The 21974-nt window shown below is 44.9% G+C and overlaps 1 protein-coding gene across 1 annotated transcript in view; it reads left to right on the top strand.

Annotated features, from left to right (window-relative positions):
* Positions 1-238: 238 nt before the first annotated feature.
* NBS1 (nijmegen breakage syndrome 1) overlaps positions 239-21974 on the top strand; it is a 219384-nt gene continuing 197648 nt past the window's right edge. Inside the window, exons 1-4 of the mRNA XM_087693122.1 lie at positions 239-445; positions 12170-12223; positions 12308-12569; positions 12648-12736. Coding sequence (XP_087549248.1) covers positions 409-445; positions 12170-12223; positions 12308-12569; positions 12648-12736 — 442 coding nt within the window. The 5' untranslated portion in view covers positions 239-408. The remainder of the gene's footprint in view (positions 446-12169; positions 12224-12307; positions 12570-12647; positions 12737-21974) is intronic.

Here is a 21974-nt window from a genome sequence, read left to right as displayed (position 1 = left end):
TTAAGGGTCATTAGCTGGATGTGTAAAAAAAGCACTTAGTTTGGAGATAACTCTTTTAGGGGACAAGGGTGGGCTAGATGGAGAAAGCTAGAGGATCATCAATATTTTGAGAGCCTTGACTCTTAAGTTCATTTGGGGTTTAGCAAGGCACTCGCCTTTTGAGAGAAGTGGACAAACACTTTTTATGGATGATATTTTTATCATCTAGTGAGATGCCTTGGAAGCTACTAGGAAACTAAGCCTTAAAGTTTGGATATGCAAATTTTTTGTAAGAAGTTAGCTCTAGTTGGTTGACATGTTGGCTAGGCCCCCAACCATAGCTCCTATAAGACTCTAGACATCCCCACCAGTCCCCATAAAAGAAGCTCGACATTCTTACCTGACAAAGTTCTTCTCTGCGAGTTGACGATGGTCTGGATACTGACTCCTCTCCATGCTTCCCTTGGTACGCTTTCTATGTCTGCTTTTGATCTCTGTTTGTTTGTTCTTTGCATGTTGCTTCAGGGGAGGCTTGAAACTTTTGAAATATGAAAATTTAGAAACACTAGTGCATAGGTCACATCCTCGAGAGATTCGTCCTGCAATGGTAGTACAGGATGCAGCCTGGCTGCAGTCTCAAGGCGGTGGAGTATGATTTTTCCTTTAATGCGACCACATAAATTATATTATAATTGGTATATATAATACTACTGGGTTTTGGAGTTCAGCTGATCCCAAAGAGCCGCTAATCACTGGAGCCAATGCAGGCATCCATGGTGGGGCATGTAATAGGTAGGGAAACAAACTGCCATAAGTTGAAGGTATCTAGGATGTGCTCCACCTTGCATGCCAGCAAGGCGTAGCTGGAGCCATCCAACTTCTCCTTCTTCAGAGCAAGCACTTGAACAAAGGGTGCTGTGATAGCGAGTTGAGGGCAGTCGGTGCCATCTAGGGAGAAACCTGAAGAGTGATGAGCCGGAAGGAAGCCGGTCATTAGCTTTGCATAGACAAAAGATAGCTTGAAGGTGTTAGGTGCTCAATCGAAATCTTTGAAATTCGGAGCCTTCAACCATGGACACTATGAATGTGTAGAAGATTGACTAGTCAATGTTTCCAACTTGGAAGCATTTTGTCCCTTCAGCTGTTCCTCTTGGTTCAAAACCATAGGAGCCAACTCCTCCCACCGAAGAGTCTCTGTCCACTCTAAAGCAATCAAGGCAGAGTAGAAGGCATCGAATGGTGGTGGTAACTGGGACAGAAGTGCTATCGCCATGTCTTTAGAAGTGATTACCTTTCTCGTATTCTGCACCTGCATCTAGAGCTGTCAAAGCTTGTTCACATACTCCCGTATTGGAGATGATTTGATGGGACTCACGAGTCCGCATTTGCACCTCCAAAGAAACTTGTTTCATAACAGTGGTCATTCAGTTGTACATTTGATTGAGTTCCCTAGCCATTGTCAAGCGCTCTTTATGGGCAATCATGGTTGTAGTGCATGATAGAAAGAGAAATGAGCGGATGCGAGCATTCAATTTGTCCCAATGTGCGAGAACCTTTGCCAACTCTGCATGATCCTTTCAAGAAAGTTTAGACTTGTCTCTGGATGTAGGATAGTCAATGGCCTCCGTAACAAGCTTCGCCAAATCATAGGACTCCAAGATGGCAAGCATCGTAACGCGCAGACGCAATAGTTCTCGCCATCAAGCTTTTAATCTAATGGAAGAGCCGGTAGGACGGCGGTCCGTAATTGCTCAAAACTCCATATTGGCCTTGCCACAAAAGACATCTTCACCTGAAATGTGTGTAAAAACACAAAAGCAACCCTCTTTGATTGTGAAAACGTAGCTTGCTAGGGCTCTTCTTTGCTCATCACACTCCTCTCTCACTCGTTATCAATCCTTTAAAAGGCTCTTTGGGAGCGAAGGTGATGAAAAGGTAAAATCAGCAGTTGAAGGCAAAAAACACAGCCTTTCTCCTCTTCAATCAGCAAAAAATCAGCAGCAACTTCAGCAACTTTGCTCCTTTTCCACATGCCCATGCTCGCCTTAGCCTTATTTTGATGCACAACCCTTCCACTTGCCCTCTCGAACGCTGAAAATAAGCAATGTGCACTTCATTGCACACTTTGTGTAATGATGCAAGCTTTTGCCATGCATTCTTGGTTGTCTTGCATGATCGGATGTGTGGAATCATACCTCTTTTCATGGATAAAGCAATTAGGGCATGCGCTTGTGTGTTACGACAATCCCATTGAATTTGGTCTTGAGTGGGAGGTGTTGTGGAAGAAAAAGAAGATTCAACATCATGAGAGCAACCTTGCGATGTGGAGGTGGGAGGTGGTGTTGGTGTGGGAGAAGCCGGCCTTTGCTCGTCAGTGCTGTTTACAATATACCATAGATTCTTCGCGCAAGAACATGTCGCATCATGTAAGCCCACATCGGGTAATTGGTGCTATTAAGTTTGTCATCGGCGCCAAGGGTACCCAACAAATCATTTTTATTGCCAGCCAACCATCATGAGTGATGGTCAATAATAAAATAATAATTTCCAAGTGAAGAGAGAAAATAAATGCCCAAATAATAATAAATCACTAATAGAAGAGATGTTACCCACCTCAATGAAGTCAAATAATATGAAGAATAATAAATTTTCTTGTTTTTTTACTGAGGAGAGGGAAAATATGCAAAAAACAATTATTTTCAGAAATAAAATATTACCCAATCAAGGCGGCAATCAGCAATATGCTGAAAACAAAGGTTAATGGTTGAAAGTGCTCCAGTATTGCAAAGAGCAATAGAATTTGATGAAAAATCACCCAATAAATATGGCGAAATAAAAAAAATTGTCTTCAATGTTGGGAAAAAAGAGGGCCAACAGCCAAATGATATGATCTTTGAGCATATTATTGAGGCCTAAAGAAATGAAGAGGTGGCGTAGAGGGACGTGATAGAAAATGGACAGTGTTGGTTGTAGGCCAGAGGCTCAGGCGGTGATGAATACGGATGGGTGAAAAAGATGCCGGCATTGAATGCAATTACCAATAAGGCTTGAGTCAGCACAACGGCAAGGGCTTGAAGGACAACTAGCCGAGTGGAAGGATTTCAATGGCAATGACTGGTGGCAAATGATCACGACCAATGGTGAGTGTGATGAAGGAACTTTGTTGTGATACCATTGTTGGCCTAGGTATGAAGTAATTGCGCGATTAATTGATAGAGAACGAATTAATTGATGCACAATATCTTAATCATGAAATGAAAGGTGATTTATTAATGAGTGAGAGAGAATACAACGCCGAAGGCGATCACAATGCATAATGCCACACTTGTGTGCTAACGAGGCATAAAGTGTCTTTTTACAATAAAATAAAACCTTAACAGCTTAATTATCATAGGAAACCCTAACCCTAGTGTCACTTTTTAGTACTTAGGACACTAGGGGTAACAATTGCATTTAATGACAGTTTAAATGCCTAGGGAGCCTGGATCATGGATCAAAAGGCATCAACATGTACCCCATGAAATGACCTATATTCTTATATGCGGTGCTTGATTCACCATAGCATGAAAAGTAGTACCACCACCAAAGTATCCTAGCTGACCATAGTTGCATATACATGCCTTGCTATCCAAAACCCATTGGATTGGTACTACTAAGATAGCCTTGCATTTATGTATCTAGCCCCAATGGCACTAATGGCTTATGCTCATTGCCAACCTTTGGTGTATCTTGAGGATCTAGTGGTGGCTGCCCTTTGGGAGCTTCTTGCTGCCCCAAAGCCTTTTAAGGATGGCATCTTCTTTTTGCTTTTGTTATCCTTGTTTGGAAAATACAAAAATCTCTCAAACTATGATCCTTAGCCAACTCGGCTAAGATGTCAGCTACTATTGCCCTGAATTGAGCCTTAAACTGGTAATCATATTCTCCACTTTTGTTGGTCATTAGCATCTTGTGGCATAGAAGGACTTGCCTTCTTGGTCAACACCCACATTTCTTCTTGCTGTCCATGACGTGAGCTTGTTTCAAGATTAAGCATTGCATTTCCCCCTTCATTATGGGCATTTTTAGATGGAGATGCATCATCATTGCTTGATCCCATCTCGCTATAAGATGGCATACTTGTTATAATTGCTCAGCTGAATACAATTTTAGCACTAGGTCAAAGCTTCTGACCTCCAATCAGGTGCCTTAGGCATACCACTTCAAGAGAGTCGATGGTATCACGGCAATGGAACCATGAAATCGGCCTTCCTCCCTAGATAGGGTCCTAATAACCTGACTAAGTACTAATTACAAGAAATATAACATTCACATAAACTGAAAATGCAAATTTATCACTTAATCTTGGAAATGGACAACCAATTGGCCCCAAAATTGGTGCCCAATGCAGTATTTCTTTATCTTATACTGCACTTTGGATCGAATACATTGAGATTTCTCGACTCTCCTTTGCTCCCTAATTGGCTCTTGTTGTTACAAATGACAAGCCTTCAAACCTTTTGTCTCTTGGTTCGCTCAGGGAATTGGCCTTCATTGTGCTCCTTCGGTGATAAATTTAGTCCAAATCACTCTTGGTCGGCTGGCCTCTTGAATCTCCTGAAATTTCCCCAATTTTAGTGACTGAAATTTAAGTCTATAGACCTTCCAATCTGAGCATACTTCCCAAGGTGGCTGTCAGACCCTAATTTCAGCAGAAATTCATCAAAATCTCCACCTTCAATGGCTAAAAGTGTTGGCATTTGTTGAGGGAAGATGAGAAATGGTTGGAAAATGAGAGAGAATGTTGAGAAGAGAGAAAATTCTGATTTTGTCACAAAGAGAGGCTTAAAATCTGTTGCCGCCTTGTCTTGACAACTTTTGAGCTTTGTCACCCAGAGCATGGGGGCTCTAGAAATGCAGTTGCTTGCTGCAAATTACTGTCATCTGGTTCTACAGGGGATTGAGCTGTTGTTGCCTGCCCCTCTTGTTGATCCTGATGGCTGTAATTTCCTGTGATCAGCTGGTGACCTCCTCTATAGCCCCTCCCCTAGCTGGTCTGCTGCAGGATGACTCTCCATCTCTCTCCCAGCCTCCCACCAGCCTCTATCCACTTGCATGGGAAAAATTTGCCAAGTGGCAGCCTTTTGTCAGAGTGCAGTGATGCGGAAGCGTAGGGCAAAGACTGAGAGAGAGTGAACACAGAGAGGAGAGAGAAAAGAAGACTGTAAACGCAGAAAATCTGTGGTGTAGTATGTTGTATAAGAGTGCAAAAATACACAAGGGGGTAGAGGAAATATCTGTGTATGTCTTTGACTTGATGACCTCGATCTCGGTCAGCCCGAGCACAGTCTGTCTCAGCCAATAAATCTCAAGATCAGAATCTGAAAATAATGAATACTGGAGTGTCCACAAAACCGACTATAAATAGTCGAAAAAATAGGAATTCCCAGCACCAGGTCGGCTGTATTTAATGTAGCCGATTGCATAGCCCTGCTGACGTGGCATCCTGCCTGCTGCCATACGCTATTGACGTGGCATCCGTATTGCTTTGCTGTCTCGAGTGGCCGACTGTCCAGGAAATGACACTGGCTAACACCCCCTCTCAGATCCTGGACGGGTCAAAAGACTGAGGGAGCTGGAATGCTGCCGAAGAAGAGCCTGGGGAAGCGCCTTCGTAAACAAATCTGCAAGATTATTCTCCGTCTTGCAATACTCCACATCAATGGTCCCATCCAAAAGCTTCTCCCGAATGAAGTGATACTGAATCTCAATGTGTTTCGTCCGGACATGGAAGACTGGATTTCATACCAAGGCAATGCAACTCTCATTGTCGCACCGCAGAAGAGTAGGACGAGTTTGAGGGCAACCAAGCTCCTCCAACAATCGCCGAAGCCACACAACCTTACATGTGGTGGAAGATGCAGCCCGATACTCCGCGTTAGTAGAAGAAAGGGCTACCGTGGGCTGCTTATTGCTATTCCAAGAGATAACATCTGTACCCAAGGTAAAACAATAGCCTGTAGTAGACCGTCGGTGGTCCACATCGCCAACCCAATCCGAGTCACTTCAACCTGCAAGAACTAGATCTGAAGCATTTGTACCTGCGGGATAAGAAATCCCTAAGTCAGAAGTCCCCCTCAAATACCGAAGAATTCTCAGGGCAGCCTGCCAATGCACCTGTTTGGGTTCCGTCATGAACCTTGCCAAAAGACCCACAGCAAAACAAAGATCAACACGAGTGTTGAGAAGCCAAATTAATGATCCAATCAACTAACGGTAGCGTGAAGCATCCATCATAGGAGAATCTGAGTGTGAAGTGGCCTTCCAATTCGGATCCATAGGAGTAGTAATGGGCCGACAAGTCTCCATCTCAAAAGTCATCAAGAGCTCTTGAATGTACCTCTGCTGAGAGATGAAAATCCCCTCGTGAGACTGATAAATCTCATGACCCAAGAAGAAATGAAGAAGCCCCAAATCCGTCATCTCGAATGCCTGATGTAAAGCTGTCTTGGTCTCTTAGACCTTTTGTGCATGATCCCCTGTCAAAATCAAATCATCAACATATAACACAAACAACACACAACCAACCTCAGAAGTGTGCACATAAAGTTGCGGATCGGCCTTGGAGTGCCGATATCCCAACTTCGACTGAAGAAATGAGTCAATCTTCTCGTTCCATGCACGCGGAGCTTGCTTGAGGCCATACAAAGCCTTCTTCAACTTGTAAACTTTCCCATCCGAGGATCCAAAGCCAAGAGGTTGCACAACATAGATCTTCTCCTGCAAGTCACCGTTCAGAAAGGTCGACTTCACATCCAACTGATAAACAGGCCATCTCCTATGGCCAGCTAAGGCAAGAACAGCTCGAATAGTCGCCATACGAGCAGTGGGGGCAAAAGTATCATGGAAATCAATGCCTGGACACTGAGCAAAATCTTTAGCAACAAGGTGAGCCTTGTGCTTGTCCAAAGAACCATCGCTAAGGTACTTGGTCTTGAAGATCCACTTGACACCAATCACCTTCTTGTGAGAGGGACGAGGCACAAGAGACCAAGTGCCATTCCTCTCAATAGCCTCCAACTCGGCTTCCATGGCCTTCCGCCAATGATTAGACTATAAAGCCGCCTTCATTGAAGTGGGCTCTCGATCCTGCATAACACGGGCTAGCAAACAATAGTTGGAAGTTGGAGCAAACAAGCTCCGAAGAATGTGCCTGGTTTCTCCGTGACCTCCCCGGTCCATCCTCGGTGCCCACTCCTCAGGAATCCCCTCGATCCCTAAATCTCGGAGTGTCATAGGCCCAACGAGGAGGAGGACGAATCTCTCCCTATCGCTCTCCATCTGCTGAAGACTCAGGAACATCCACTGGCGAAAGCTCCTCGGGGGTGGCCAGTGGAAGAGAAGACTCTGAATCAGAAGAAGAATCTCCATCAAGAGGCTTTGGCTCCAAAGGAACTGTCTCGGGAGTCCAACTCTCCCTTGGATCTCCAAGGACAGGGTGCTCCTCACCCTCCTCTGTGGCCGGTACTTCCACAAACCGCACATCTCGGCTTGTGTAGACATCCCGCTTGATGGGATCAAACAAACGATAACCTTGGGACTGGGAGCTATAGCCAACAAAAACCTGTCGTCGTGAAGCCGCTTGGAACTTATCACACTGTGTCTGCGGAATGTGCACATAAGCGTCACACCCAAAGATCCTGAAATAAGAGACATCAGGCTTAGTCCCGAAGTAAGCCTCAAACGGTGTCATCCTGTTTACGGTGGAAGTGGGAGATCGATTGAGGATGTGAACTGCAGTAGCCACTGCCTCGGCCCACAGAAACTGAGGTGTCTGTCGGTGCTCCATCATGGTGTGTGCCATCTCGATTACACTTCGGTTCTTCCGCTCCAAAATGCCATTCTCTTGGGGAGTGTTGGTGTTAGCAAACTCTTGGTGAATGCCCCTATCTGCACAAAAATGAGCAAACTCATTAGACATAAATTCACCTCCCTTGTCTGAACGCAAGGTCTTCAGTCTCTGGCCAGAACGGTTCTCCTCAAAGAGAAGCCAATCCTTGAAGTGAGAGAAAGCCTCTGACTTCAAAGTCAAGAAATAGGCCCAAGTCATCCTGCTGTAGTCATCTACGATCAACATGAAGTACAAGCTCCCCTTCAGGGACTCGGTCCTTATCGGGCCACAAAGATCTGTCGATATAAGCTCCATGGGTGAAGTAGACCGCCTAGAAGCTTTGTTGGGAATCGCATCCCGATGCAGTTTCCCATGAATGCAGGAGACACATGGCTAATGGCTCACCTCTATGTCCGGCAATCCTCGGACAAATGACCCTCCCGACTCCTTCCGAAGGTACTCGTAGTTTAGGTGGCCAAACCGAGCATGCCATAACTCGGACTGTGTCTGAGAAGTAAGAAGAAGAGAAGTAAGAGCTGAAGAAGACTTCAATTTGTAGACGCCATTCTCCTCATACCCTGCAGAGAGAACCTTCCTCGATCCACGATCAAGGACTTGAACAGTATCACTGTCAAACTCCACTAAGAGGCCAAGAGCACAAATCTTATGAACCGAAAGTAAATGATGTCCCAGTCCTGGCACATGCAACACCTCAAAGGTGTGGGTACCACCACGTCCATCTGGAATAAGCTGCATCTCACCCCGCGCACCAATAGATACAGAAGAGCTGTCTCCAATGAGAATCTGCCCACGTGAAGGTCGCAAATGGGCAACACCAATGGAAGAAGGAGTCATATGCCATGAGGCACCACTGTCCACAATCCACTCTCGAGCCTGGGGAGCAGTCATCGTAGCATCAGAAGTCTTTGGTGGAGTCCTCAATGACTTCTAAGTGTAGAAAAGTAGCCGATGAGGGTGCAGCCACTGCTCCAGAGTCCTTTGTGTCCTTCTTCTTGGTATCCTTATTGTCTTTGTCGGGGCAATCCTTCTTCCAGTGACCGGTCTTTCCACAAATATGGCAAGTCGATTCCTTCTCCTTGTCCTTCTTGGATTTGTTGTCCTCCTTCTTTTTCTTTTGGTCCTTCCCCTTCTTTTGAGAGGCTTGACCAAAACCAATGCCTCCGATTTGGAAGCATTCTGTCCCTTCAATTGTTCCTCCTGGTCCAAGACCATAGGAACCAACTCTTCCCACCGAAGAGTCGACTCCCGCCCTGATGCAATAAGAGTGGAATAAAAAGTACCGAATCGTGGCGGCAACTAGGATAGTAAAGTGATCGCCATGTCTTCGGAGGAAATAGGCTTTCCCGCATTTTGAACCTGCATCTGAAGCTGCCGAAGCTTGTTGATGTGTTCCCAAAGCGAAGAAGACTTATTCATGGACAAAGTCCGCATTTGCATCTCCAAAGAAACCCTCTTCATTAGGGTCATCCGGTTGTACATCTGGTCGAGCTCCAACCTTATCTCACGAGCCACCGTCAAGTGCTCAATGTGAGCTATCACGGCTGTGGTGCAAGACAAACAGAAAAGATCGAATCCTGGTATTCAGTTTGTCCCAATGAGACTTGGCCTTGGTCAACTCCGCACGAGCATTGGAAGAGAGTTTGGACTCATCCCTCACTGAGGGCTTGTTAATCTTCTCCATCACCAGTTCCACCAAATCATAAGACTCCAAAATGGCCAACATCATACCCGCCAGATGCGGCAATTGTCACCATCAAGCTTTTGATCTGATGGAAGAGCTGGTAGAACAGGCACCTTCCTGTCCATGATCGCCTGGAACTCCAAATCAGTCTTTGTAGACATGTTAACTTGCAATACCTGCACAAACACAAAATCAGCCCCCTCTGACTATGAAAACGCAGCCTTCTAGGGCTGGTTCCTCGGCTGCCCAAACCTTCTTCACCTGCCGGAGGTGATGAAAAGGTAAAATCTGCAATGAAAGGCCTCAAATGCAGCCTTCCTCCCCTTCGAACAGCAATAACCTGCAGCAAATTCACCGATTAGACTCCTTTCCCGCACGCCCACGCTCGCTTTAGCCTTGATCCAGTGCGCAGCCTTCCCACTCGCTCTCGAAACCTGGAAACGCAGCCTTGTGTCGCGCTGAAATCTCCTCTTTAGATAGGTTCAGCCCTCAGTCAGTCCATCTTCACCGCTCTGATACCACGTCAAAGTGCATCGATGCGGAAGCATGGGACAAAGATTGAGAGAGAGTGAACACAGAGAGAAGAGAGAGAGAGAAAAGGAGTCAGTGTAAACACAGAAAATCTGCGGTGTAGTATGCTGTATAAGAGTGCAGAAATACACAAGGGGCAGAGGAAATATCTGCGTATGTCTCTGACCTGATGACCTCGATCTCGATCAGCCCGAGCACAGTCTGTCTCAGCCAACAGATCTCAAGATCAGAATCTGAAAATAATGAATGCTGGAGTGTCCACAAAACCGACTATAAATAGCCGACTGCATAAAAACTGGCCGACTGCACAGCCCTGCTGACGTGGCATCCTGCCTGCTGCTGTACACTGCTGACGTGGCATCCGTACTGCTCTGCTCTCCGACTGGCCGACTGTCCAGGAAATGACACTGGCTAACACCTTCCGAATCTAATTTCCAGCAAATTCTTGTATTATTAAATTAATTTTCAGAATATTAATTCTGAAAAATAATTTAATATTTATTTCATGTTCAAAAGTATAATTTGACCAGCCAACAATTGAATTGGCTAGGCCAATTCATCACCAAAGTGGTCCTTGTTGCACACTCTTACATGGTATCATTCGCCTTGGTGGGAGCTGGAGTTGATTGAAGATGAGCATTTGTCAGCGACAATGCGAGCTTGGCGTCATCTTTCACAGTTTAAGACCTGCATTTTCTGTTTTTTCTTGTGCAGGACAGCCTGTTTTTCAGTCAATACCAGCTTCATTTCAGCCTTGGACACCCATCTTAGGCTGCATTTTCATTTGGCATCACCCTTCCAATGTGGGTTGGCAGTTTTGCAGGCCATGCGACCATGTTTTGAAGCTCTGGAGGTCCTCAAACATCTGCATATTGGCGGGATGGATTGTTTCAGGGTCTACAGATCAGTCCCAGGCTGAGACCAGCATGCATTTCCTGTCCTAACCTGTCTGCACTCTGCATTTTGCAGGTTTTCCTCCTTGGACAGCTGTGTTTAGACTTGTTTCAGCCTTGGACACTCTCCTTCTAATCTGTTGCACACTAGAATCGTTGATCAGTGGCTGGATGGGCCATGAATAGGTGACATCATCCTATAGGTCACTTCCCCCATCAGAAGCAGCGTTTTTGTGCTTTGAAGGATTTGTGAAGGACATAGATGGCAGACTGGCAGGATAGTTGATTGGTACCACGAGGACTGCGAAGTGAAGATTGAGACCAAGAAGACCAACATTCATACAACCATGACTGAGAGGATCGTTGTTCAGACCACCAAGATCACGACACTAATCGCGTGATGTGGATAGATAAGAGGGGCTGTGACCGGGTTCCTTTTCGGACCACCATCATATCATTCCATCTCTGCTACATCTTTCATAGCCACCACTTCATGATTGGCTGTTATGGCACCCCCCATGCAGGTGTCTAGCCTACCCTTTCTTCTTGCCTCTGAAAAGTTGGATGGAATGAACTATTCCCTATGGTCATGCAAAATTGAGTGCATCCTTGACACCTTTGCTTTATGGAATTTTGTGAGTCTCCCTGTTTCCCAACCTATTGTTGATCCCCATGTTGGAGTGGCTGCGGACTCAATAGCTTCATGGGATCAGCTCAACACCAGAGCCCACTCTTTTCTCTTCTTGAGTTGTACAGACTCTAGGCCCATGCATGCAAGACATATTTCCACCGCAGCAGAAGTCTAGACCAGTTTGACATCTCTTTACAAGGTCTGGATATTTGGGCATTGCATGACCCTTGAGTTGAAGCTTCAACATCTCTCTATGGTAGATGCTGATAGGCGTGGCTGGACACCGACTAACAAAACAAGGCTGTCTGAATAGTGCCACAGCTCCAAATGTCCCTGTCTGAGTCAGATTGTGGCTCACAAATAGGAGATGACACAGGGAAATAACACGACTGTCAACATGTAGTGTCCATATTTTGTTTAAGCTGATAACCTGCAATTGGAGTATCAAGAGAGCATCACACAACTCCTATGAAGTTATTCTAAGTTGATCAGTTGCACATAATTGCAATCTATGTTACATCAAATCCTGCTTAATCATGTGGCTTCTTCATGCTACTGAACAGGATTGACGAAGTACTACTTCACAAAATCAGGAAACTACAAGGTTGGCCGCAAAGGTATCCCCTTTTCCATTCTGCATCATCTCGGTAAAGCAAATGACTGCTGTTTTGTTTTTCTTATACTTGAGACTCTGCATGCAGGCTGTGAAATCGTTATTCAAACAGATAAGACAGTTTCACGATTACATGCTGAGATTAAAGTAGAGCTTGTTGAGTCAAAGGGTTCACCTGAGGACCTATCAAGCATTACAAGACCCAACATTGTTTTGAGAGACCTCTCGAAATTTGGCTCATTTGTCAACAAATCTGCTGGAGCCAAGCCTGTCTTTTCATTTCCAAACAAGGAAATTGTTTTGAATGAAGGGGATCTTATTACTTTTGGAACTGACAATAGTACTTTCAGGTGCTGAAGCTAGTTTTCTGTCTGCAAACTCTTCAGCATAGTTGGTATCCCTTGAGAATGACTGCCTTGTGATTGCAGGTTGGACTATTTTTCAGTGCTACCACATGTAGCACTGCCGACTGACAAAACTAGGAAAGATGCTGTTGAAGCTGCTGTGAATTCTGTGGGTAGGTAGAGAGTTTAAGATGTTTAGTTTTTTTTGGGATTTTCAGTTATGGGATACTTTATTTTTGGTTTTATAAGTAAGTACAGAATGCACAAATATTTTAACAGATTCAGAATACAAATAAAGCTGTTATGTGCAAAATGAATAAGATCTGTAAGGATAAGCAGCTAACCACAAAGGAAATGAAGTTCCTACCTGACAGATGACCTCAGAATAGGTGGCATGTTTTTGGGAACCTTTAACCAAACTATGACATTTTTATTGGGAAAAGAAAGGATGGACACACATTGCAAAATGTGCCACGTGTGTGTGTCTCCTGAGAAAGAGGGCTCGGTGCTTGAAGAAGATGGTAAAAACTCATGCATATGCTTGAGATACAAAGAGGGAGACCCACTTCCCTTTACCTAAGCATGGAGAATCAGCGCTAGTAGCATTGGTTAATGTGGTCATGAAGTGACTTAGTGCGAATGCACTAAGAGCACTTCAGGATTGGGGCAGTTGAGTCCTATTTATAAGAATCAATTGTGCACATCCATTGTGTGATCACCACTCTTGGACTCTTGGCTCGTAGACCGATGCATCGGTAGACAAGGATGGTGTGGATTGGTGGTATGGGACACTGATCCTTGGGAAGTGGTCATCACTCAGAGTGCTTCTAGCTCCTAGGCTGCTCGAGGGTGAGCCTGTTTGGCTTTATGATTGGGAGGTGAGTTTGATATCTAGTCCTTTTATATTCATTGATACAGCTTTGTGTCTTGTCTCATGAGGTTGGATCCTATATGGATGTTTCAAAAACCTCCCTCATAAATGCAAAGATGCCTCATGCTCAAGCAACATGGATGACATATCATCAAAGTTGAGGAGGGTCATTGATGTTTGATATCGTAAAACGCTGTGACACTATCAAACTTGGGAGGAGGAAATAGAGCACAATCCCCTCAAGATGAGCGTTGGAAGAGCAGACTGCATGTGTCAAAGTTGACTGTGTACTTGTGTAACCCGAAGAAGAAAAGACTGGATCGTATTCAGAGTTCGTAGGTGACCATAGAGGGTTACAACTTGCATGGTTGACGGTGTCAAAAGATGACGTACCAGCGAGACAATAGGGTTTGCGGGGAGGAACACGGAGTGAACTCGGCAAACATGGAGAAGAGAAGAGAAGAGAGAAGAAACTCTAATGAATGGAATGATGAAGTTCTGAATCATGGAGTGAATGTGATACAAGGGAACAAGGGTGCCGTAGCACAAGGAAGATGATGAAAACAGCCACGAACCACGAACCGCAATGTCCTCCTGAAGGGGTGTGAGGGCAGTGGAGAGGTTGGAGAGAAGAGGTGACAGACCGAATAAATCAGCCGTAAGGAATGAATGAGAGAGTCGCCTATAAATAGGCATAGTCAGTCTAGGATGGCGCCCCTTTCTGGGGCTGAAAACCTTAAACGCAAACCCTAAATGCAAAACACAGAAATGCAAAAAAATGCAAACTGCGAGTGAAGGGTTTCTCAACACCCCCTCTCAGCAGGCCCAAAAAAGGGGAAGAAGAGTAGAGTGAGGTATGGAATGCTACATGTTGAAGAATGCTCATGTAGCAAGTGCCACTTGGACAGTGTCCCTCGTGGAAAAATTGGTCACTTGCCCTAGCGCCCTAGTACAAAGATGATGAAAACATGCAATGCATAGAAGGAATATTGGACTTTGTGTGGTGTTGAGAACCATAAGGATATGCACGTACTCGATCTCGGGAGTTGGCCCCATGCTGACCAAGTGACCAAGGCAAGAAGAAGAGGAGAAAGAAGATGTAGAGGATCCCTAAGATCCAAGATTTCCACCTGAAAGGTAACCTGCAGTAAAGAACAGTAGATAGAGTGGATTGGAGAACCCAAAACTCAACCTTGGGAGAGAAGCCATTAGCTTTGTGTATCCATGCAAGAACGAATACGAAGGCCTTGTCACCAAGTCACGGTTGAACCTCCAAGGCCCTGATCTAGGTAGATCCTCGAGATCTTGGGTATCAATAAGTGAGATGACCGTTGGAAGGAAGCCACCCTATCCAAGGGTAGAAGAAGAAGAAGGTAAAAGGCCTTTGCCAAGGTGTGCGAAGGATTGAGCAGGGGGTGGGGACCCCCTTTGAAACTGGAGGAATAGGAGTCCCCTCTAAAGTCGCAGTAGATGTAGATGCCCCCTCCGAGGGCAAAGAAAGATCATCCCCCTCTGAGGTAGATAGGGAATCCAAAAACTCATGGATCGCGGACTCTGAAATGTCTGAGGATGAAGGAAGTGCCACCGGTTGTGCCGAAGAAGGTGTTTGGGGTGGTAAAGAACTCCCAGAGGTGGCCTCTCAAACCTGAGTAGGTGAGGGTGAAGAGTGGGGCTCAGACTGAGCAATGAGTGGGCAATAGTCGCTGCTTCTCAATGGAGCAGACCGAGAAGCCAAAGAAGTGGAAGGAGTTGAGTAGCCACTGTCTCTCGAAGGAGCGGGCTGACGTGGAGACGGTATCAAACAATCATTGTCTCTTGATGGAGCAAATTGCAGAACCGTGGGCCATGGTAGCCATTATACCCGAAAATGGGTGGGAGAAGACTCCCGCTGGCATTGCGACGATCTCCAGGAGGTCGCAACGCCAATCGATCCTTCATGTACTTGAAAAAACTTAGTGCATATCGGATGCGTCTTATTGCCTTGAGCATAGTACTCTAAGAGCTGATGTAGACGAATCTTTGTGTCCCAGAAAGGAGAGGTGGCACAAGGAGTGCCTAGTGGAAGACGCATATACTCTGGGTGGGTGGGGAGCAAAGGTCGAAGTCGGTAAGCATCGGTGGTGTGTTTGGTGATGCCACAGTAGGAGTACCCAGTAGTTTGGTCATCTGTTGGTAAAGAAGCCATGGGTACAAGTGTGCCTTGCTGAAGAAGGAAGAGGTCAGCCACAAACCACGCACAGCAATGTCGGCCTCAAGGGGTGTGAGGGTGTTGAGCTAAAAATGCATTAGCTTTACTTAAACAGCCCCAAAACATGCTTAATTAATGAAGAAACCTTGTTTATTTAAAAGAAACGCGATCCTAGAGAGTTTGTGTGTCCCATAAGCACAAACCCACTTGGGAGGGCCCAAACTTTCTGTAAATACGTATGCTGCGCTCCATTCAGCCCTCAATCTCGTTTTTGCAAATTTCAGGTGTTTCAGCTTGCTGCCCACACTCCGTTCGCGGAGGACATCTCAGTTGAAGCTGTCCATTGCTGTCTCCATCAGTTGGCGCTTGATTTTCAGTCCTCTTCACGCAGTTTGGAGCTAATTCTAGCCAGGCGATTGCTATTCTTGTGCAGACCTGCTGCCGTACAGCCTGGCACGCCATCATAGCCCTGCGTTTGCTTTCTGTAGGTTGTCGCCCGGTTGCTGTAGGTGTCGTTTGACAGTTTTCTCTCTCTTGCAAGCGGTTCTATCTGCGTTTTTAGTCTTTCTCTCACCTATTGCTTGCGTTTTTAATCTTTCTCTCTCCTCATTGTTGACTGCATCAAATCCAACTTCTCATTGCTGCGTTTGTTGGTGTTCGACATCTGGAGGTTGCCTTGTTGCGATTCGGATCTATTCAGAGTACGACATTCTCCAACTCATTATCCCTGTCCCGATACTTGAGATACAAGAGTTTGAGGTACAATATTCATTCACTGCATAGTGTGTTTGTTGCATGAGTATCGTATATTCAGTAGTTATATCACTTCATTCATTCACTGTATTCATTGTCTTTGAGTTACCCTAACCCTAACTGTGTTCTTTTATTAGTCTGTGCTTTGTCGTACGATTTTCGTTTATGTTTCTGTGTTAGGGTATTTCTTTATATGGTATCAGAGCGTGGTACACTTTGAAAAACTTAGGCCTTTGATCTGAAAGCTCTATACAAAAAGCAAGAACAATAGTAGGTTCAAATGACTTCAAATACAACAACACCGATTCAGTCTCCAAAACCAACTATGCCGAGAACCGAGCGAGAGTGGGCCTATCAGCTTGCTCCACAAAGTTCTGACATGGTGGAAGATACTTCTGATTACATGGAAGAAAAGCTAGGCAAGCTGATCTTTGAAGAATACAAATTGATCATAGCTTATAGACGAAAGAAGATTGAGGAGCTCGATCGAAGGATTGCCCTTCAAGAAAAGCTTCTAAATGAAGATATGCATGAATTTCTCTCTTCAAATATTGCGTGTAAATTTGATGATGTGGCAGGGCTGTCGAGGCCTCTATTAGGGATGGACCCCCCTCTTGGAGATCAAGACCTGGAGTACGTTCCTTTCTTTCATTCTCTTCTGTTCACTCGAATGCAAGGTATTTTAGATTTGTCTTTTGTTCCTTCTTCTTTTACCACTTTTTCTTTGCAATGTTCTGGTAGAGATCATGTGGAAGAAAGAGTTCAGTTTATTGACTACGGAAAAGCTCATCTTGAGGACCAATTCTTGTATGTTAATACACGTTGTGGGGATTATTAAAAGCCAAGTACCTCTTCTTCTAACCTTCCTTCTTTTCTATCTACTTCACAAAATCATAATGAATTTGGTGTTCCTTTTTCTTCATTGCATGGTGCATCATTATCTTCACATTTTCATTTCCAATCATTAAATGATAAAAACGAACAAAATGTATCTGCACCTCACACACCACATTTCCAAAACCCACCCATCCCACCACATTCTTTCGCTACTTTTCCACTTCCATTCACACCATTTACATTTCCATTTCGGATACCTCATGTCGCACCGCACATCACATCCGGGGGTTATGGAAACATAGACACATCCTTTAGGACCTTATCCTTCCCTCAGCCCAGTGGTGTGGTGTGCTCTTCGATGCAAGAAGAATCTACCACTGACTCATGGGTGTTGGATAGTGAGGCCTCTCGTCACATGACCAACAAGAAAGGTCTATACAGTTCTATGCAACCTCTACAAGAATCCATCACCGTGACGGTTGGAAATGATGCAAAATGCCCTACTACAGGCACAGATATTATTTTATTTTTTGCTATAAGTGGTGATGTAAAAAATATTTCAAATGTGTTGTATGTTCCCGAAATTAGGAGAAATCTATTATCAGTTTGTTGCCATAACTGATCTTGGTCATGAAGCGAGGTTCAAGAAGACAGCTGTATAAATTCTTGACATCATTGATACCCAGTAATGGTAGGGATAGTATGCTTGTTTTGTCAAGGTCTTGGGTCTTTGACCATCCCTTATTACTCTCCCGTTTGGGGCACGGATACTCAATAGGACGAAACTGATTTGAAACCTCAGTTAATGCTTAATCTATCAAACCTAAAAATCCCTTTAAAAAAAAAACAAACAAAAAAAGTTCATAGCTGATTCCATCCGTCTTTGTAGACTTGGTAGGCCACTGGGCAGTCGACGTGTACCCTTTGTCCGATGCCCTGTCCTCTTTGGGGTAATCACTTGGGCTTCCTTAGTAAGATAACCATCGCCTTTGTAGTCTTAGTAGGCCACTGGGTAGTTGACGCGCATCCTTTGTTCGATGCTTTGGCTGCTTTGAGGTGGAACACCTTGGGGTAAAAGATAAACCAAGAAAGTGCTTGACTAGCCTCTATTCTCGTGGCACTGTTGTTGGACCTGAGAGAGGGTATTGAGCTAAAAATGCGTTAGCTTTACTTAAACAGTCCCAAAACATGCTTAATTAATGAAGAAACCTTGTTTATTTAAAAGAAACGCGATCCTAGAGAGTTTCTGTGTCCCATAAGCACAAATCCACTTGGAATGGCCCAAACTTTCTATAAATACGTATGCTGCCCTCCATTCAGCCCTCAATCTCGTTTTTTTCAGATTTCAGGTGTTTCAGCTTGCTATCCACACTCCGTTCAAGGAGGACATCTTAGCCAAAGCTGTTCATTGCTGTCTCCATCAGTTGGCGCTTGATTTCCATTCCTCTTCATGCAGTTTGAAGCTGATTCCAGTCAAGCGATTGCTGTTTTTGTGCAGACCTGCTGCTGTACAGCCTGGCACGCCATCATAGCCCTGCTTTTGCTTCCTGCAGGTTGTCGCCCAGCTGCTGTAGGTATCGATTGGCAGTTTTCTCTCTCCTGCAGGCTGTTCTACTTGCATTTTTAGTCTTTCTCTCTCCTACAGGTTGTCCTGTCTGCGTTTTTAGTATTTCTCTCTTGCAGTTTGCATTTTTAGTCTTTCTCTCTCTTGCAGGTTGTCCTGCCTGCGTTTTTAGTCTTTCTCTCTCCTCACTGCTGTCTGCATCAAATCCAGTTTCTCACTACTGTGTTTGCTGGTGTTTGACATCTGGAGGCTGCCTTGCTGCGATTCAGGATACATCCAGAGTACGACACAATCTCCAGCTCATTACCCTTGCCCCGATCCTTGAGATACATGAGTTCGAGGTACAGTTTTCATTCACTGCATAGTGTGTCTGCTGTATGAGTATTGTATATTCAGTAGTCATATCACTTCATTCATTGACTGTGTTCATTGTCTCGAAGTTAACCTAACCCTAACTGTGTTCTTTTATCAGTCTGTGCTTTGTCGTATGGTTTCTGCTTATATTTCTGTGTTAGGGTATTTCTTTACAGAGGGTAGTGTGAAGCACGAACCGCAATCTTCGCCACAAGGGGTGGGAGGGCACTGGAAGGGCTGAAAGTGAGCTACCAGTGGGAGGACGCTACCAACAGTAAGAGGTTGCAACCAATAGAAAAACGCAGGTGAGAAGAGAGAGAGAGAGACAAAAAACGTAGGTGAGGAGAGAGAAAGGCTAAAAACGCAGGAAAAACTAGCAGCAATAGTCAGTATGCTGAAATCAGCTCTGAACAATGTGTGATAGGCTGGAATTAGGCACTAGATTATTATAGACAGTAATGGCCAACTTGGACCGCGATGTCCTCCGCATCCGGGGTGTGGGCGGCAAGCTCAAATACTTGAAATCTGCAAAAACGAGATTGTTTTTTGAATGGAGAGTGATCAACAATAGTCGCTCTGCTGTAAACAATTGCAAACTGCGGGTGGAAGGCTGGAAACATGCACCAGACTGTAGATGACAGCAAGGGACAGCTGAGACTGCGATGCCCTCCATGAAAGGGGTGTGGGCAGCAAGCTGAAAACGCCTAAAACCTGCAAAAACGAGATTTTGATGCAGCGGAAGAAGAGAAGTGGATGCCGAATCCGCCACTGGTCTTTGCTATCACTGGAATGGAGGATCTTTGTTGCTCTTTGAGCAGATTCAGCTCTGATACCATGTCAAAAGATGATGTACCAGTGAGTCAATAGGGTTTGCGGGGAGGAACACGGAGTGAACTTGGCAAACATGGAGAAGAGAAGAGAAGAGAGAAGAAACTATGATGAATGGAATGATGAAGTTTTGAATCATGGAGTGAATGTGATACAAGGGAACAAGGGTGTCGTAGCACAAGGAAGATGATGAAGACAGCCATGAATCACGAACCTCAATGTCCTCCTGAAGGGGTGTGAGGGCAATGGAGAGGTTGGAGAGAAGAGGCGACGGACTGAATGAATCAGCCATAAGGAATGAATGAGAGAGTGGCCTATAAATAGGCACAATTAGTCTAGGATGGTGCCCCTTCTTGGGGCTGCAAACCCTAAACGCAAAACGCAGAAACACAAAAAACGCAAACTGCGGGTGAAGGGTTTCTCAACAGATGGTGCCTCATACAACATTTGTAACTTCTCCCACACTTTTGAAGTTGTCATGTAGAAGGTAACTGCTAGAAGGATCTCTTTAAAGATGCATTTGAGAAGAGCAAGATAAGCATATGCATCATTTGTCTCCCAAGTAAGAATTGCCTCCTTGTAGTTGTTGTGGTCCCAACTTGGTGGTATAGGATCTAACATATTGGGATGCATGACAACTCTTCAAATAACATACCACAACACTTTTGCGCAAACCATGCTTTCATCACAACACTCTAGGTGAGATAGTTAGAATCTTTATAACTGAATAACAGAGGTGTTCCATTGTAGATGAGGAGAAAAGATGAAGTAAAGGATAAATGTAGAGAGAGAGAACTGCCAAGACCTAGACCAAGAAGTACTATTCAAGAGTTCAGACAGTGTAAAAAACAGCTGATCAAGCAAAATGACTGCTGCAAAGAGACAGAGGAGATCGGAGAGGAGAGATCAGACCAAAATGCAGCCAGCAGATGGATAAATGCAGAGTTGGCAGCCACCAAAGTAGGTACATAGTCTGCAGATACTGTCGCCTAGCCTTGCATAGTGTCAAAACCTGAAAACGCAGATTCTGTCCATGTAAATGCAAATTGTGTGAAAAAATACCCTAATGCAGAAACATAACTGAAAGCGTACCACAAAGCATAAACTCTACAGAGTACAGTTAGGGTTAGGGTAACTCAAAGACAATAAGCACAATGGAAAGTCGAATGAATGACTGAATATTGAATATACAATGCTCATGCAACAAAGTAATTGTGCAGAAAATGAAAATTGTACCTTGAACTCTCGTGTCTTGAGGACCAAGGCAAAGGTGCTGAGTGGGAGAGTGTCATACTCTTGATCCCAAAATGCAACAAGGCAGCCTCGTAGTGTGGGATAGTGGTGCCGGATTAGTGTCATGGGTATAGGCACAGTGGAGTGAGAAAACAACCAAAGGCAGATTTGTTGATGACATGGACTATCAGATGGCAACTGGGAAGACTAAATGCAGCAGTATGATGGCGTTAAAGTGTAGGCTGGCTGTTGGAAGGGCCAAATGCAACTAGCTAGGGGGTGGTGATAGCAAACATAGCCAGCCAACAGGCCGCTGAGCTGAATGCAGTCTTCGTGATGGAGAGGTGACAATTGGCGGCAGCAATCAGGGAAGAAAACCTGCACGGGAGGCTGAAAATAGATGCATGATGGATGTGGATAGCAATTGATAGCTTTGGCTGAGATCTCCTCGGAACGGGGTGTGAGCACAGGGAAGTTATTGAGCTAAAAATGCAATGAAGAAAACCTTTTATATTAAAAAGAAACATGATCCTAGAGAGTTACTGTGTTCCACATGCAAAGCCCTAATTTGGGTGCCCCAAACTTTCTATAAATAGGCATGCAATCCACCACTCTTTCTCAATCTTGCTTTTGCAGGTGTTAGGAGACAACTCTGCTGCCCACGCCCCGTTCGCAGAGGACATCGTGGTCAGAGCTTCCGCTAGCCACCTGTCGTCATTCAGAGCTTGATTCCAACCTTTTGCATACGGTTGTTGCTATTGCTAGGCCTGTGGAGTTGTCACC

The sequence above is a fragment of the Lygodium microphyllum genome, chromosome 14 (assembly GCF_053477565.2).
Source record: "Lygodium microphyllum isolate KBCC chromosome 14, Lygodium_microphyllum_v1.1.10, whole genome shotgun sequence".
Classification (NCBI taxonomy): Eukaryota; Viridiplantae; Streptophyta; class Polypodiopsida; order Schizaeales; family Lygodiaceae; genus Lygodium; species Lygodium microphyllum.
The sequence above is the reverse complement of the archived record's forward strand: the minus strand, read 5'-3'. Positions and strand labels throughout refer to the sequence as shown.